At 41.4% G+C, this 19,412-nt stretch overlaps 1 protein-coding gene across 1 annotated transcript in view; it reads right to left on the bottom strand.

Moving 5' to 3' along the window:
* Window positions 1-19,412, bottom strand: part of LOC139655542 (voltage-gated delayed rectifier potassium channel KCNH5-like) — a 136,491-nt gene that overhangs the window by 101,857 nt on the left and 15,222 nt on the right. The window contains exons 4-5 of the mRNA XM_071532983.1: window positions 9,773-9,930; window positions 7,935-8,206 (exon numbers count right to left, since the gene is read on the bottom strand). Coding sequence (XP_071389084.1) covers window positions 7,935-8,206; window positions 9,773-9,930 — 430 coding nt within the window. The remainder of the gene's footprint in view (window positions 1-7,934; window positions 8,207-9,772; window positions 9,931-19,412) is intronic.

Genomic DNA, 19,412 nt, shown 5'->3' with positions numbered 1-19,412 from the left:
CAGACAGTCATGGAATTCTGGACAAAATCATATCTAGCAATAAAAGATATTCTCAGATTTGGGTCCGAGAGACAAAATCTCATCAAATGGGGGTCCGTGGCTCTAATGTAGACTAAATTAGGGGTCCTTGATATGGAAAAAGGTTGAGAATCACTGATTTAGAGCATCATGGGACACTAAAACTTTCCACTGAAACTCAGGCCGATGAAATTCTTTTAGTGTCAGCAGCTTTTTAAGGGGAGACCCACCACACCTATTCACTGGTGGAAAAACTCTGGGAGACGTTACAGCCTTTAAATTAATTAATGAGTAAATAAAATATGCAAAGAGAATCTAATTTAATTGCAGGTTTGTTGTTATTTAGCTCTGATCATGGAGGAACCTTCAACATATCGACGGTGGACGACATGACCGGTCAAATTCAAAAGTTGAATTGAAGGCCAATATCTGTACTATATATCAGTCTAACCTCAATACCACTAGATACCTACAAGACTCCTGTTTGTTATTTGTATGTCCTACAGAGCCGCCGGGGGGCACTTGAAGGAAAAAAAAGTTGATGTGGAAATTTTGCAAACTCTGCATTCGGTTTAATAATTCAAGCCCTGAAAGCAACTTTTCCTCCAGGAAACAGACATTGTTACACAAGTGAACGAGTTCCATCAAACCAGCCTGAGACAGAGAGGATACGACCAGGAGAAAGGCTGCTCGGCCTTCAAAATAAAAGTGCAAGATTTGCCACTTTTGAAAAAAGAATATGGGTTCCAAAACAGATTGCAAAAATGTCAATGCAAGTTTTAAAAGTGAGAGTACAGGTTGTTAATCTGTGGAGAAAAGATTTAAAACAGAGTAAACATTGTTCAAACATGGACATGAGTTTCAAAACTGAGTATGGATTTCCACAGAAAACTTCTTTTTCCACCAACTTAATATCCTTAAACAATCAGAAATCAAAAATCAAGATACTTCATGCAGCAGGCCAAGAACTGCAGAGTCTACAGAACTACAAGAGCTTTATGTCCTACCATGTCTTAGACACACAAGGCCATAATCAGAACCAATATCATCACACTGACAAAAAACTATTTGATCGCAGCAGTGGAAAGTAACTAATTACATTTACTCAAGTACTGTACTTAAGTACAATTTTGAGGTGCTGGCACTTTACCTGGCACTAGTATTTCTATTTTTTCCCCATTTTGTGAGAATTTCTACTTTTCCTCCACTACATTTCAAAAACATACGATAAGCTCATAAAATATGTTGCATTGTTAAGAGTTTAAACTCCCCAACAGTATATGGAGCAGTTAGACCGACAACATTAAAATACTCTTTACAGGTTAATGCTTCAATCATTTAACCCTCTGAAAGAATGACGACTTTTACTTTTGATACTTCAGTACATTTTACTACTAATACTTCTATGCTTTTACTGAAGTAAACGTTTGAATGAAGAACTCTTCCATTATGGTATTGCTACTTTTTACTTAAGTAGAAGATTTGAGGAGTTTTCCCACCACTGTTCGATTGTATATTCATGCAGCGAGCACAAGGTCCGACCGCATCTTTACAAACACCAACACACACACACACACACAACCTGCTTTCCTTTGCCATTTTGCCATAACGAATAGCATCAGACAGAGAAAAAGCAAATCTATAATCTTTATGCAGAAGGTCTAGAGTTGCCGCATGAAGATTAGACAGATCGACAAGGCCACACATACCAGCAGATACAAGTTTTCTGTTTTCCATTACCATATCCTCCACTGTTACACAGAGGGAAAGAAAAATCATCCAGGGTATTTCATGCGTTGCAGAGGAGAGGAAGCACTCACAGTGATCTACTGTATGCATACTGTATTCCAGCATATACACACAGGACTTCTGTTTTCCAATATTACCATATCCTTCACTGTCACATAGACACACGCAAAAAAAAAACCCAAAACAATCACAGAAGATGCTTCACGCAGCGGGCCCAGACGAGCGCTGCATACTGATCCGCCGAGTCCATCTGTATGTACACAATGCACATTCACATTCTGCTTTTTATTTACCATATCCTATACACACCAAGAGAAAAAAATAATCCTCCATGCGGCAAGAAACACACAAAAGCCTTCTGATTTGTATTCCCTCGGCTCATACGATCAGAAAGAGGAAAAAAAAACACAAAACATACAAGACCCATAATGCAGCACAGATGCAGAAGACAGACTCCCATACACATCCACAAGTTTTCTGCTCGCTCCTGTATAAATGCCCATAAGACATGCCATCAAACACACACACACACGCACGACCTCTGGCTTTGACTTCCTCGTGGCCTCACACTGAGAAGAAATAACTGTCTCCATGCCTTCGTGCGGCAGGCCCAGAGTCACAGAGGAGACTCACACACACACACACAGATCTGCAAATAGTACAGAAACACAAGAAGAGCAGCAGCAGAAAGTAGCCAAAAACAAAACATTGTGTCTGTACTGGGCAGCTCCCCAGTGTGTGAGTGTGTGTGTGTGTGTGTGTGTGTGTGAATGTGAAGCGGGGCAGGGGTGGAAAAGAGCAGCAAAACAAAATCATCCCTCCTCAGATCCTGTTACACTGTTCGACCTCATCAATCTGTGATGTTCAAGACTTTCCAGCAGTTATTTTTTGCGATGAAGTGTTGGAATTTTACTTTTTTTGGTGAACCCACTCTCCCTCTACCTGCCTCGTCTACTTCTACTAAAGTTTGTGTTTTCCTACGTTTCCCAGAATGCCTTTTGACACTCAAACCCCATCCTGTCTTGCTGCTGCATTTGGGCCAGTTGCATAAAGATACGCACCCGTCGCTGAGACTTAAGTTGGATTGAACTTTGACCCCATCGCTGGCTCAGTTGTCATGACAACATTATAGAACTCTCTTATCCTAACGTCGATTAATTCTCTGAGCTCAAATTAAACGGTAATCGACAGCTCTGGAAGACCGTACTTTTGTAATAGCCCACTGAGCAATTTTACGTTGATTAGACGTTTAAAACACGTCTAAATGGCCCATAGCCGTCTAGGCTAAATTAAGTTTAAATGGGGTTGAAAAGTGAAAAGTGAAAGTTTATTAGATGTCTATACATAGACAAAATTATCCTGGACTATATGAGAGCTACGCATAGACGCAATGTTGAAATTACTTCTTGTGCTCAGATAATTATCTTGTAGGCTAGTCTACAGGACTTCTCTGGTGCATATTTTTGGTATTTACAGATGTTTATTCATTGTAATAATGTATTTACTGCTTGGTCTAAAATAGGTCTATACATAGCCGTAATGATCCTGGGCTATATGAGAGCTAAAGCATGGACGAGACGTTGAAATCATGTCTTTTGCTCAGTGGGAGACTGTGGATAAAACGTACACTGAGGAGACAATTTATGCTATTTATCTAGACCTGGATAAAGACAATAGATTTACTGGAATGAAACTTCTTATTTAAAAAGAAAAGAGTGAAAAATAACATTGCAAAAGCAGTTACATAACATGTAGGTACATTAGGCTATTCTGCAGACTGGTTTACAAACTGTATTATTATTATTTTCCTTTCAAATGGTTAAATTTTCAATTTAGATGCAATTAAGAAAATATATTTGTTACATGGCGTTATTAAAAGCAGACTGCAGCAGCTGGTTGGAGGCTCCGACTCACTTTAATAAACTTCACAACCTGGGAATATTTGCATTACTTTGAACTGATGGAAGAAAAGGGGAAGAACATTATTGTTACCTGTACATCTGAGAACTGAAAGCACTTGCCAATGTGTTGTGAGCGCTATCTGCTGTTTATTTTTTTAGACCAGACATGATTAATCAAGCCTGCCTCTGTGATCATACTAGTTTACCATAAAGACGATCAGACGCCGAATAAATGAAAGCTGCTTGTTAAGTAGATAACAGATAAGTAGATAACAGCAGTGTACTCGGTGATCATTTCTATAGCCTGCTAGTGAGAACATCACCAGAAGACATAAAGGTTGTGAAGTTTTTAAGCGGGTAACTTGAAAGCACTCGACTGAGTTACTTTTAATAAAGACTAACTTAGTAAAGTAACTAGTTGCTATTTAGAACTATAGTAACAAAGTAAAGTAACTAGATGAGAGCAAATGGCTGAAGCTCTGCGATGCGTTCTATAATCGCTCTAGTGTTTCTACTTTTTATGAGTGACAGCGTCCAAAATCAAAGTTGAGCGATGATGGAATGTTGGTGACTTTGTAGAGATGTCCATCAGGTGATCATAAATCGTTGTACTATAAACTGACCTTTAGACTTAAATCTGACCTTCAGTCAAACTTGCTATAGACACTTATACTCACATGTTCCTACTATTTCTTGGTTGTTGTAGATCTCCAATGGGTTTCTGTCTCTAAAGACTCGTTCTCTTCTTCAGGTCTTTCCAAATACCAAAGATTTGCTGTCTTTTGTGCTTCAGTATTTAAACTTCCCACTCTGACAGTTAGGCCGACTCGTTGCCATAACAACAAAGTTCTTAACTCAAGATTAGCCAGGGGGAAGGTGGATAACTTTCCTACCTCAAAATAAGTCTATCGTAATATTTAAGTAACAGACAGTCTTCATAAGCCTAGTTCAACCTGAGAATCTAAGACCAGTCTAAGGCTTAGACTAGTCTTAAACTAGCTTTATGCAACTGGTCTCTCTCCTGCTCCTGTGGGTGGAGAAATTGGTCTCTCTCCTCTTCTACGATGGATTTCTCCCTGTATGATTGCTGAACGTCTCTTGGTGCAAAATGGCGGCTCTAGAAAGAAGAAGCCCTCGCTCTTTGATTCTGAGGGACTGACACCAAAACCTGACGTTTACCGCTGAGGTTTTACATCCTGAAACATTTTCTCATGTCAAACTCCACTGTAGCTACTGGAAACATCTGGAGGTGAAGAAGACAAAATACACCAAACTACTAAATGGAGCCAGGAATGAAAGATACATCGGCAATAGCTGTGTTTTTTAGCAGTGATTAAGTGTTTTAGAGTGGAGTTTTCCTTTAAAACAAAGACGTTTTCTGCCATGCGAGCAATACACACGTGTCTTCTACATCTATAAGCTACACTTTACACAGGATCTCTGCTTCCTCTCTCTCTGTTATCCAGTGATACCTTATCGCTCTCTCGTTTGTTCAGATGAAACCTCAGATTAACCACAGGGAGTATTGTTGGTTATTAATCATGAGTGTCACGTTGCTCCCTTCCGTTATTACAGCTATCTGCTCCCTTCATCATCACCACTGTGTTCCCCCGCCATGCCGATCTGTGTGCAGCCGCTGCTATCTGTACACTGGATTGAAAAAGAGAAAAAGAAACTGTTGTTTCAGCTTAAGTCTACAAGTAATTTAGTTCCACTGGGGTATTTCAATAAAGAATAAATGAGAGATTTCTGAACTGAACTTAAAATTTGCACTAGGGATATTTATATGGTCGGACTACTTTAAGCTGTCATATTTGCTGGATTTTAAAGGGAAACAATAATGTGTTTTTATTGTGTAGGAAGTCTTCATACAGTAGTGGATATTAGCAGAGGTGGGATGTAACAAAGTAAAAATACTTTGTTACTGTACTTAAGTAAGTTTTCAAGTATCTGTACTTTACTCAAGTTTTTCTTTCACTGAAGACTTTTTACTTTTACTCACTACATTTCAAAAGAAAAATCTGTACTCTCTACTCACTGTATTTTCAACACAGACTCGTTATTTCTGGGAAATCATCAACTGATTTTCATCCCATAAGCAGCTGATCAAGAGCCAGATGTGATTAGCTGCTTGTTCAGCAAAGCGACACCAAAAATTAGGGAAAGGGAGAGAGAGAGAGAAGCAACACGAAGAAGAGAGAAGCAACAAGAGAGAGAATTAACGTTCGTGAATTCAGCTGCTAGGGTTCAGGTTCCTGATCTGAGCTGCAGACTCTTTCTCATCTGGGATTCAGAGGAACGCTCAACAGAAAACCAGTTCAGAACATTAGAAATGACTTTTTTAAAGAACGACTTTTACTTTTATACTTTAAGTAAATTTAAGTCCACGTACTTTTATACTTTGACTTGAGTAAAGGATTTGAAATGGTATTTCTACCAGAGTATATTTTTAAAGAGTATTTGCACTTTTACTTGAGTAGCGAATTTGTGTACTTCTACCACCTCTGGATATTAGACAGCAGGAGGAGAGTGGAAGTGATGGTTAGTGTGTCTAACTGTGACTGGGAACAGTTACAAAGAATGGGTAAATGTCCATTCACCACAAGGGGCCTGTGAACAGTCGGCTACTACACACTGATAGATAGATAGATAGATAGATAGATAGATAGATAGATAGATAGATAGATAGAAAACTTTATTGATCCCAGAAGGGAAATTGAGTCGTCATAGCAGCCAAGACACACAGATGACAAAATACATTAAAAAACACAGCAGATAAGAACACGAGAGGCTATGTTGGCTAAAAAGCAACTGACTAGATGAATAAATAAAGATATAAATATATAAATACTTGACACGTTAAATAATAAAAGTTAGTCCACAGACAGTGTAATGTCACCAGGCCTGGCAAAGGCAGATGAATTGTACACTGAATATAAGAAAGTTTCACCAAACGCTGCAGCTTCCACACAGCGGTTCACTTTGAATTCCAGATCAATACGATATGCAAAACACTGCAACTTGTGTTTCCAATTCCAAGAGTAGCTCCCTGAGTTTTCTATTAAAATATAACAAAGTCAGGTGTAAGGCAACGGAGTGATAACTTGTTTCCAGACCTATCAAGCTTATTTCATGATATTTTCAGTCAATTCAATACATTTTCAATAAATTTCACTTGATATTGATTCGTGCCAATATGACGTCTTCCAAGAAATCATCATAAAACAATGAAGAAAATCTGGAAACAATAAACTTTCCCCCAGACAATTTACTTAAACCGTCTGGGACAGGTCTGCTTTCTGTCCCCAGAGTCAAAACTAAACATGGAGAAGCAGCGTTCAGTTTTTATGCTCCACATATCTGGAAGAAACTCCCAGAAAACTGCAGGTCTGCTGCAACTCTCAGTTCTTTTAACACAAGGCAGAAGACTTTTCTGTTTGCCGCTGCCTTTTATTAAATCAAATAATTATTCATTTCTTACACTGCACTGTAACTGTTATTCTTGTATTTTATACCCGTCTTATTCTCATTTTAACTGTTTCTGTTCAGGATCCCAACAGAGCTGACACGGGCAAGTACGAATTTTCACTGGTCTTGTCCTTGTAATGTTTACTTGCATGAGTGAACACTATATGTGGGGGGACAGAGCTTTACCCTGTATGACTCTCATCCATCTGTGGATGGTGAGGCTTTTGACCAAGAAGAGAATCTGTGATTCTCGTCTGCCTTAGGCAGTGAGATCTGTAAATTAAAGGAAAACATATGGGTTCAGTCACAATGTGCATCTAAAAGTGGGAGTATTTGTTGTGTTTGTTGTGTCCTTTTTTCTTTCTATTATACTCAATTTGATTCTTTTAATGCAATATATGAATTTTATCTTTTTCACTTTGTCTCAATGCTTTTAATGTTTTATGTAAAGCACTTTGAATTGCCTTGTTGCTGAAACGTGCTATATAAATAAACTTGCCTTACCTTGCCTAAACATTATTACCAAGTAAATGTCCTGAAACAAGTTACATTATCCTAAAAAAATCCTAAAATAAGCTTGATAAGTCTAGATACAAGATGAAATACCTGAACAAGTTTGTCAGTGTTTGCAGTACAGCTGATGAATTGCTCACTTGCGTCATGTTGCACTCCAAAATGGATCAAAACTTGAAGAAGGGATGCCAAACGGCCGCCACAAAATGGCCACCACAGATAGAAGACGCAGCGTAAATAAAGCAAAGTACAACGCAGCGAAGAGAGAGATAATATTCTACTTACATCCCACCATCATCATGGCCACAGAGAAGATCTTCTCTCCGTCTGTGGTGGGGGCGATGTTGCCGAAGCCGATGGTGGTCAGGCTGGTCATGGTGAAGTAGAGCGAGGTGATGTACAGGGAGTCCTTCCCCGGGCCGCCCTCCCATTGGCCAGAGCCGCTGGCGTTGTAGCGGTAGGGCGAGCCGATGCTGATGGCCAACTGGTAGAGCCAGCTGTCCATCTTGATGGTGTTGGTGGCCTCGTCGATGACCTCGTAGTCTCCGATGCTGTACCTGGTGGAGGACAGAGACGGGTTTCGGTAAAGACAGGAGCGCAGGTCATGTGTGCCACTTTAACCCTTTGCACCCCTATTTTCCCCTTACGTTTCCCCTTAAGTACCGTCAAACTTAGAAAAAAAACATTTTCCATACTGTACAACAATGTCCATATTCTGTATCTGCTCATTTGAACACTTCATTGAAGCTGCAGCTGCTTATATTGAATGACATATTCAACTCAAGACACGTTTTTTATGACTGCATTACATTAAATGGAAAAAATCTAGACGTCTTGTGCATCATTTTATACACATTTCTTTGTTATTCAGCATGACATATGTGGTATCTTTGGAAACTTTGGGATCTTGGCTACAAATTAGAGCAAATTTCTGTGGGTTTGAAGAAAGCTTGACCGCATAACATGCGTTTGTAGTGATGCACCTACCAACTGGCAGGTTAAATTGATTGGAAAGGTGAAGCAACTTCAAATACAGCTGTAACACATTTGAAAAAGTTTGCTGTGCTGTTTAGTGTTGCTGTGTATTTGGAATTAGGAGGTGATTTGAGGGGGTGAAGAGGAATGAAACTGCGAAATGTGTTCCTCCTGTGTGCTACAGACTGTAGGAGAGGAAGGGGAAAACGACAATAATCATCACCAAATATGAGCAAATCACCCATGTTATCATGTTATATGACTTGGAACAAATTGAACAAATCCAGTAGAAATCGTTCAGCAGCAGATGCTTCATAAAGTACTAGATATTAGATGGGAGTGCAGAGGCGATGGTTAGCATACATAACCAATTAGGAGGAAAAAATGGGTAAATTCCCATCAGCCAGCAGGGATCTGTGAATGGCACTGCACAGTGTTTTCAGTCACACAGCAGAAAATGTCCATCTTAGCAAGCCATTTGATCTCATGTTGAGTCTATTCGTATTATTTTTCTTACAACAAGTGAAGAAATCTGCCGATGGCGGTGAGGTAATTATACTTGCTTGCAATGAAGTTTCCCTTGTTTCAGGAATTTACTAGAAACAAGTGACAATATCTGGAAAACAATGCAGAATAAGGAAAACCACTTCACTAGTGACTAGTCAATACCAAGAAGGAAGAACTGAGGGAGTTCACTCTCAGAAAAGTTATAGCGCTATACATATTTTTGTCCGGTGAGGCCGACAAAAGGTTTTAAGTTGTGATTATCTTTGGAGAGGTAAGGCACACTTAATCGTATACTGGTTGACAGTGTCACCAGTGTGAGAGTGACTCAATACCCTCAATACTTCAAAGTAACACCACTTGATTCTGTGTTTCCTTTAGGGGGGTAAAAATATCTTTCTATTTTACTTGATTTGATTCTTTTAATGCAATGCATTTTGCTTGTTCTTTTATATGAATTTTATCTTTTTCACTTTGTCTCGATGCTTTTAATGTTTTATGTAAAGCACTTTGAATTGCCTTGTTGCTGAAATGTGCTATATAAATAAACTTGCCTTGCCTTTCCATTTAAGAGTTTAACAGTTATTTAAGACTCAACACAAGATTAAATGGCTTGTTTTTTTGCAGTCCAGAAGCAGTTGTACCAGATGCAGGCGAGCCAGTGGGCCACCAGGCCGAACACGCAGACCAGCAGGACCAGAACCGCGGCACCGTACTCCAGGTAGTGGTCCAGTTTCCTGGCGACCCGGCCCAAACGCAGCAGACGAACCACCTTCAGAGAGCTGAACAGACTGCTGATGCCCTGGAGGGGGGGGGTGGAAAAGAAAGAGAGGAGGAGGAGGAGGAAGGTGGAGGGAGGGAGTGGGAGAGAGAGAGAAGAGAAGTAGGGGGCAGAAAGAGAAAGAGAGAGAGAGAGAGGGAGAAGATGGGAGAGGTAAAGAGAGAAGGAGGGAGGGGGTAGGAAGCAGGAGGGAGGTGAAGAAAGGAGGTGGAGAGGTAGGGAGGGAAAGGGTGAGGGAGGCAGAGGGAGATGGAGGCAGGAAGGAGGGAGAGAGAGGAGGAGGAAGGTGGAGGGGAGGCAAGAGAGAGACAGAGAGAGGGGGAGAATGAGGATGGAAGGAAAGGGAAAGAGAGAGGGGAATGGAGAGGGGTGAGAGAGAGGAGGAGGGAGGAGAGAGGCAGAAGGAGGAAGAGAGAGAGGGAAGAGAGGTAAAGGGAGAAGGAAGGGGGGAGGTGGGAGGAATGAGGTGGAGAGGTAGGGAGGGGAAAGGAGAGAAGAGAGAGACAGAGGGAGGGAGAAGGAGGAAAGGAAAGGGAGGAAGAAGGAAGGAGAGAGACAGAGGGCGAGGACGGGAGAGGGGGTGAATGAGAGAGAGAGAGGAGACGGGGGAGAGGGAGAGAGAGAATTGACGGGACGATAGGGAGGGAAAGGGAGAGGGGTAGGGAGAGGTAAAGAGAGGGAGGGGAAATAGAGGGAGAGAAGGAGGTAGGGAGGGAGAGAGAGGAGTAGAGTGAAAGAGAGATTAAAACTAATTGTTTCTTCTGATTTTATTAGACCTTTTTATCATCCTTATTGTTATTGATTACAAAGCTTTGGCAATAGATACTGAACTGCACTTCATGCCGATAAAGCCCATTGATTGAATTGAGAGAGAGAGAGAGAGAGAGAGAGAGAGAGAGAGAGAGAGAGAGAGAGAGAGTCCAAAGTTTTGGGGAGAAGAATGAATAAATAAAGAACTAAAGAAATACATTCAAACAATGGTGTGCTACCTTCCATCTTGCCCACCAATTAATACTTTAATTTAAAAACATTGTATCCATTTCTGGGAAAAACAAAATGCTACCTGAGCCAATACTTCAAAAACAGAACTATTCAGTAAGCAAAGGTGTTAATATCTTTGACAGTAACCCAGAGTGCGCTCTGCTTTCATGTCAACGAGCATTTTGTAAGAACAGGCGTGAATCTTTTCAAATACGTTGGATGCCTCAATTAAACGGTGGACATTTAAGAAAGAAACTAGACTCCACACTGTTATATTCCAAGTCACACTGCGATATCCATCAAAATAATCTCAACATGACATTTTGTCCATATCATGCAGCTGAACTCTATGCCAAGCTGCTCTAGGGAAACCAGAAAAGGTCTTTGGAAAAACAGAGTTAAACAATTGGTATTTTCTGGCCAAGCTGCAAAGGAAGACTTCATCCAAGAACTGATCATGAACCCAACACAAACCACAACCTCATGCCTCACCCTGACCTTAAACAGACAGGTAAATCATCAATTTTCTAAGATATAGTGATATTTGACTTGAGACAACGTGACCAGAAAGTGAAAACCAAAGCAGAGATGAAAAGCCTGACGAAACAACAGAATGATATACAGCAACTGTTTTTCTCTAATGCACAGGTGTATCTTGCTGCATCCATACTGGCACCAATGGCATGTTTTTTTCCATCATATTGGTTCGGTATCAGTAGTTTGGTGTGAGTACACAACAAGTGTGCTGGTAAAGCACCTGAATTTACTTGGTACTTAAAGGGTGCAGTCAGGACCAAACCTGCCCAGTATTCTAACAGAAAACCAAAGGGTGCTGTTGGGAACAAAGGGTGCTGTTAGAACCAAACTGAAAACCAAAAGGTGCTGTTGGGAACAAAAGGTGCTGTTGGAACCAAACAGAAAGCCAAAGGGTGCTGTTGGGACCAAAGGGTGCTGTTGGAACCAAACAGAAAACCAAAGGGTGCTGTTGGGACCAAAGGGTGCTGTTGGAACCAAACAGAAAACCAAAGGGTGCTGTTGGGACCAAAGGGTGCTGTTGGAACTAAACAGAAAACCAAAGGGTGCTGTTGGGACCAAATAGAAAACCAAAAGGTGCTGTTGGGACCAAAGGGTGCTGTTGGGACCAAACAGAAAAACAAAGGGTGCTGTTGGGACCAAAGGGTGCTGTTGGGACCAAACAGAAAAACAAAGGGTGCTGTTGGGACCAAAGGGTGCTGTTGGGGCCAAATTGAAAAACAAAGGGTGCTGTTGGGGCCAAATCGAAAAACAAAGGGTGACCTTACTTTACTTTTATTGTTTATTTTTGCAGGGACCATGCACAATTAACATTGCCCAAAGTTAGCTGCCAGCTAATTTGCATCTGTAGTCCCTGGGCAGGGGTGCAATCAATAAAAGTGCAGTGTTACTATACAACAAAGTACAAAACATTACACATAAAAAAAGGCAACAGTAGTGAAATATTCCCGTAACATTTAAGTACAGCACAGTACTGATATTGTGCCATAGCAGCTCCAGTATGGGAACAATGCAGTACTTGTGCAATGGAAAAACGTAAAAGTAAATAGGCCTGGAGCATCAACAACACTCCATTTTTTTCGTGTCAGTGCGTATGAATGGGACAGAACAATAAAGAGCGCTACAGTTCTTTCACTACCCATACTGTACATGTTCGCCTCACAACACATCAATGCTGAGGTGTCCGAAAGAAGAAGCTCCATCTAAAAGCAGAAACGTGTTTGCAGGGAGTATACACACATTTGCAACTAAACACACACGAACATATGCACACACACACATCACATGTATATACAGTACACACACGCAAGCATGAACTCTCTGGGGTCTAAGCTTTGCGATATTGCTATACTTTGAAACTGGCACTTGTTTAACACTTAAAAACTATTGTAACCCCCTTAATGCTGCTCTCATTCAGTACAAACTCTGCTACAAGCGTATATTATCATAAATAATAATAATCTAAAATGTATTCGTACAGCACTTTTCAAAAAACAATGTTTACAAAGCGCTTTAATAAAACCCAAAGAGACAGTGGTAAAAGTACCATAATTAAAATAAAGTTGAATAAAAAATCATAAATAAATAAATAAAAAACAGGAATAAATACAAATGGTCCACAAAGTCAGTTCAAGACTCGATATAGCTGCTCTCAAGCCCTTAACAGATTTTGAAATTCACGTAAATAAATTGAAAAACAGAAAAATTTCAACAAAGACAGCATTTTTCTTTTTCTTCTTTCTGTTTCTTTGTCATAAATTATTCCTAAAAATATGATGACAGGTTGTTTGTTATCATATGATAACTGTGACTCCGCTTTCACATGCAAACACATGCACACAAACATACACATACACAGATAAAGATAAACTAACCAGTGATTCACACAGCCAGTCAAAAGCATATACCCACACACACACACACACACACACACACTCCATAATACCTGACAGCTTTTTCAGTGCATTTATTTCCTCTCCTCCTCCTCTGATATAACTTGCACATGTTCTGGCTCTTCGTTCTCTGCCACACCACAACTTTCCCAAACAGAGGACGCATGAACACAACCGGTTGAGAACGAGGCTCAAAACAAACAAAAGCGATCCTTCTCTATAGAGGGAGCGGAAGCCGGCGGCGCGCTCCGCACTACCCGGTTTTAGTATTCAGTCGAAAATGCGAGAGCGGGATGGTTCAACGCTGCTCAAACAAGAGGCTAAATGTTTACCAAAGTCGGCCTCAATTATGAAAACAGCGTCGTTCCTCATTTTGAAGCACGGAGAGATAAAAGCGGATGAAAGCCAGCATGGTTATCTAACGATGTTACGTAAAAAAAAAAAAAAAAAGGAGAGAGACTGCTGAGTCCTCCCTGCTCTCTGCACCCCCAGCCTCGGTCCAGGCTTCACCCCCCCGTCCCGTCCCGTCCCGTCCCGACCGTTCATTCTCAGCCTCCATCGCTCCAGCCTCATTCAGGCCCTTTTGTTCCTCTTTCCACCCTAACTTAGCCTCAGTAACAGCATTAGTCACCTCACCTCGGCTACACACCGAGTCCTGACCTCACCTGCTCTTTTAAAGGTCCCGCAGTATTCAGTTTCCATGATTTTGTTTTTTCGAAAATATACTATAGCTCAGGATACAAATAATAGTATTCACGATGTTTTGCAAATACATGCAGCTTGGTTAAAAGGATATTTATTCCACACAGGCAGAACAGTCAGAATAAAAATGCCCTCATATAAACGCCTCAATCAGAATAAACTGGCCGATCCGAATGAAATTGAATTCTGTTTGAGAGGGCTGGTTTAACCCTTTCATAATCTGGTCGATGGATAAAATTTCATCATGTAAACACTCATTCCGATCACTTTCTTTATCTCGCCTCTTTCTGCACACGCTCGCACATTTAACGTCAATAACGTTACCCCTTTTTTCCGGGAGGATTGGAATGGATGTGCTCATTATTAACCCAGGGGCACTCAGGCTTGATGTAGGCGGTGCATCCCGTTTTTTATATCAAGTCCTGACTCCTCTCCGGGCCAGTTTCAGTTTACAGCGGTGAAAATTACAAATGGACCCAATCATTGCGGGGGCAAAACAAAACAAAACGTCTTTTTCTGACACTTATGGAGTCGTATGTTGTGATAAAACTGTTGCTTCATCAGAAAGAACAGCAGTAAAGAAAAAACCGACGCAGGTCCATCTTTTAAAAACGTAAGCCTGTGTTAGAGTGCTGGATTCAGTGTTTTGCACATGTCAGAAACTTTTATTCTGATTCCATACTGTGGAGCATGTAAACGCACATCTCAATTCAATCGTTATATTTAGCGCTCATGTAAACACTTGCGTGGCAATCTTCCTTTGGAATGATTTCATTCAGAATGAAAAAAAATGTCTCATGTAACCGCAGATAGTGTTACTAACTCTCTTCCAAGTAGTTACTGGCTGCTCAAAACATAGGTAGAAGTCACCAGATGATGTCATATGTTAAGCAAATATGAATGTATTTGCTACAGCCCCCCGCTCCCCTGCTATGCTGCGTATGGGACAAGCTGTGACCTCTTTGGATTAAACAAGCAAGTAGCGCACGTATCCACATCAGCATCAGTCGTACCAATTTATCACCAAGTGCTTTGGGAGTCAGTCAACACATTAACATTTTTCCCCATGGTCCCATAAAGTAGCTACAGTTGTTGCTAGTCACTTTTGAGAAATAAAAGGTGCCAGAGGGTCTGAAAAGTCACTAAATGTGACAAAGACACCAAAATGGCAACAGTCACACCAGCTGCTCTGATTCAAATGAGACACACCTGCTGAGTGGAGGCTTTCTGGGCAGGTGTCAATTTAAATGTTGAATACTTTTCTAATTGGAAGGATTTTAGTGAGGGAAGCCAATCAAGGCCAAATCCAGTTATACGCTGACTGGAGTTAGTCCAAAACTGCTTGTAAAAAAGGGTGGATTTTTGAAAATGCAATAACTTTAAATTTAACCACTCAAACAAAATTAAAATTTAACAAAGTCTACATCAAACATCTTTGTTGAAAGTTGATTTCCTATAATAGGGCCTCTTTAATCTTCCCCAGTGTTGTCCACCCCTCACTCCAGCCCTCAGCTCCGGCTCCATCCTCAGTTTAAGCCTCTCTCTCCTGTCTAAGCCCATGTAAGAGCTCCCCACTCAGCTGCAGCCCCATCCCTCCGTATCCTGACTCCAGTCCCAGTTTCAGACCCAGCTCCTCACAGCAGCAGTCCTGGTGCCAGCCATTAACTCCGGTCTCCCGGCCCTCTGGCCCTCACATCTGCCTCTGCCCTGACAACGACCCATCTCTCCAACACAGAGTTTCTCCACCTTCTTTCAGTTCAATTCAAATTTTATTGTCCCATAATGGAAATTTGGCTTTGCAGATAGCGTTTACATGAAAAGAAAACCTTTACCCTGCATCCTTACCCTTCCTCCAATTACAACCCCATGCTTCCCAATCCTCACCCTCACCGCTACGTTCAGACTGCAGGCAAAAGTGGCCCAAATCTGATTTTTTTTGCTCATATGTGACTCAGATCTGTTTTTTCATAACACTGTGAACAGCACAAATCACATGGAATCTGATCTTTTCAATTCTGATTTGGGCCACTTTCATATGTGGTCCTAAATCAGATACAGGTCTGATTTTTTGCAATGCGACCTCAGTCTGAACAGTCATATCAGAATTCATGCGACTTTTACGTCACTCTAGACATTCGACATTCGTCACAATTCTGCGCTGGCGGGAGTCACTTAGTGAATAAAAAAAGAGGGAGTCAGTGGAGGGACAGTGAGGTGTTAGACCTCATAAGTATCTGAGGTGAAATTTTGGATGAAATCTGTTTCAGTGAAGCCATTCACGTCACGATCCCACCACTCCTGGCTCCGACTCCGCATCCACACACACACCTCCGTACAGAAGTAGCAGCCATTGCTCCACAAAATGTCATAATTAAAAATTTGACTGTCTTTCTCCTCATCCTCGTCCTCGTTATCATCTGCACACGAATTCGCCGGCTTCCACTGCACATCGACTTATAAACGAAACCGTAAACACCGACTTCAGTGGCCTCCATGTTTACTTCAGCGTGCTGCGTGTGACGTCTTTGTTATTGTTCTTTTGTGCATGCGGGTCAGTTCAGGACCGCAACCAGTTCACACTGGAATCTGATATTGGCCACATTTAAAAAATAATGTGAACAGCCAAACAAACAAAAATCAGATCTGAGCAATAAATCCAAATTGAGCACTAAGGCTTGCAGTGTGAACGTAGTCCCCAGAATCAGTCCTAGACCAAATCCCTTCACTTAAGCTGCCAGGTCTCCCTCCACTCTTCCCCAAACCCCAGCAACAGTCCCAGCTCCAGCCTCAGCCCTTCACACTACAGGTGAGAGTGGCCCAAATCAGATTTTTTTGCCTACATGTGACACAGATCTGATATTTTCAGAGCAGTGTGAACACCAAAAAACACCTGGAATCTGATCTTTTTAAATCAGATTTGGATAGATCCGATAGATCCGATACATATCTGATACGCTGCAGTGTAACCTGAGTGTCACCGGGCAGATCAGAGTTCATGTGGTTTTTACTTCACACTCCACAGCAGATCACTGTCTGGCACTCTGCCTTGGAGGACAGCAACAGCATGGAAGTTATCTTTATCAGCAAACGAAGCCTCATCTGACCTCCACTGCAAATATTCCTTAAAACTTACGCTTGGAGCACACTTTCACTTTCACTGTCACCAGCTTCCATGATCTACTCTCTCGCAAATGTGGCGTTATTTGTTGTTGTTCATTTGCACATACGGGGCGGCCTATGTTAGAGTAGTATAAAAAATGGGCAACTTTATTGACAATTTAAGCAATTTCACCAGTGGAAATGTGTGTATGCAATGGTCCTCAAACTTCTATCCACTGACCCGTCAATTTCTATGCATTGACTCACTGGGTGTTTTACAGCTCAGACCAGATTTGCAGATAGATAGATCTCTGTTCATCGTTAAGAAACTCTGTGAGCTTTATTTTTACATTTGGAAAGACACTGTTGCTCACACTTGCTCTGGTCTCCGGCTTGACTTGGACTTGACTATGGTGGTCTTGATTTACAGCCTTACCCCCCGTCCGTCTCTAATCCTCGTCTCAGCCCAAACTCCTGCTCCAGGCTCTCATTTTCTTCTCTCTCATGCCACAACCCCAGCCAAATCCCCCCAGCCTCTCTCTCTCTCCAGCCGCAGCTTCAAAGGCTTCCCCTGGGACCCAGACAGCTCCCAGCTCATATGTAAATGCCTCTAAATTAACTAGCCACAGGACAGAGAGCAACACAGATGAAAAGAGCATGAGTCAAGAGCACGCAACGCATGTTAAATCATGGCTCATAAGCACCTGTTTATCAAAACAGCACCTTGTGAAGAGAGACGGTGTACAGAGTGAGATCGCGTGTCCATCGGGGAGCTCGGCTTCTTTCTCTCATTATTTTCAAAGGGGAGGACGCTCTGTTGCGTGTTCCTGACAGCGCTGGGAGCTTAGCATGTTTTCAGCGCTCAGGCTGTCGAGTGTTAGAAGTTAGAAATATTTCAGCTTTCAGCAAAAGAGCACCGTGCTTCTACTGGGTTTCCAACAGTCACTTCACACCAGCAGGAGCCTCAAACAGCAGTAAAAGCTAAAAAGAAAGATGCTCTTTGGACTCAGGAGCCAGTGTTACTGTAATCACATTACATTTGTCTGTAACGCAGTAATGTAACGCGTTACGGTTCCTAAATCCAGTAATCACATTACAGTTACTAATCAAACAATTATGTTGTTACTTGCGTTACATAAGTTCTTCAATTATCTGCAGGATCTGGAATCTGGAATCTGCAGGATTATCTGGGCGGATAGAAAAAAATCATCAAACGTGCCTTTTCATGCACGCTTGCGCAACAACCTCTGACCTCTGACCTCTCGTGTGACGTTGGCTAGAGACAGTTTGTATGGGAGACAGGACAACAATGGCAGAGTGGTCTACAACTTTTGAGGGGTCGGTAAAGTGCAATTAATATTTGTACTAGGCGGTGTTAGGAAGCCCAACCTCTTTTATATTGTTTTATATCTTGATATAGTTTTATTTTGAGGCAGTTACAGCCTACTGCCAGTGTTGCCTTGGTTCTGCTAGGCATGCAACTGAGTCTTGTTCTCACCACAACATTTTTCTGTGAAGTGCTCTTTGGGCTGGTTTCCACCAACTTTGCTGTCGGCTTTGTGGTGTTAAAGAGCATAAAAGAAAGATCTTGTGTATGTCCTCCTTATTAGGAAAGGGATTTGTGCTGATATGTGGGCATATGTAAGTTTTAATGTTATATTGTTAACTGGCAATTACGTGACAATGCATCTCAGGCGATGTTGTGGAGTAACGCAAAAGTAATGTAACGAGTAGTGTAACAAATTACTTTCTACAGGGAGTAAATAAGTAAAGTAATGCATTACTTTTTTTAAAAGTAACGAGTAATGTGTAATACATTACTTTTTTTGAGTAACGACCCCATCACTGTGAGGAGCTAATCCTTCTTCCATTAGAACCAGGGTGATAAAAGCCAATAAACTGAATATGAGTGTTTACCACATGATGCAGTTCATAGCAATTGTTCAATCAGTTTCATATCATTTTCCACTATATTTTTCTTCCTTTGTCAAGTGAAAGACATAAAACATAAATTATCTGTGGGGTTTAGGGAAATTATACAATTGAAACGAGCAAATGAGCAGCAGAGAGAAAAATGTTTACAAGGTAACCTGCTTCTCCTCAGGGGCAGACTGTCATTTGTTTCTTTCTTTCTTTCTCTCCATCTCTCCATCTTTCTGTCTCCATCCCTCTACCCCCATCCATCACTCCATTCCTCCACATTTTCCCTCAATCCCTCCATCGCTCCACGTTTTCATCCATCCATGTATCCATTCATCGCTCCATCTCTCCATCTCTCATTGCTTCATCCCTCCA

Source organism: Centroberyx affinis, unplaced genomic scaffold (assembly GCF_046629955.1).
Source record: "Centroberyx affinis isolate AG114_WGS23_722 - 3 ecotype Tasmania unplaced genomic scaffold, CSIRO-AGI_Caff_v1 ptg002300l_1, whole genome shotgun sequence".
NCBI lineage: Eukaryota > Metazoa > Chordata > Actinopteri > Beryciformes > Berycidae > Centroberyx > Centroberyx affinis.
This window is presented reverse-complemented; position numbering and strand designations above follow the sequence as displayed.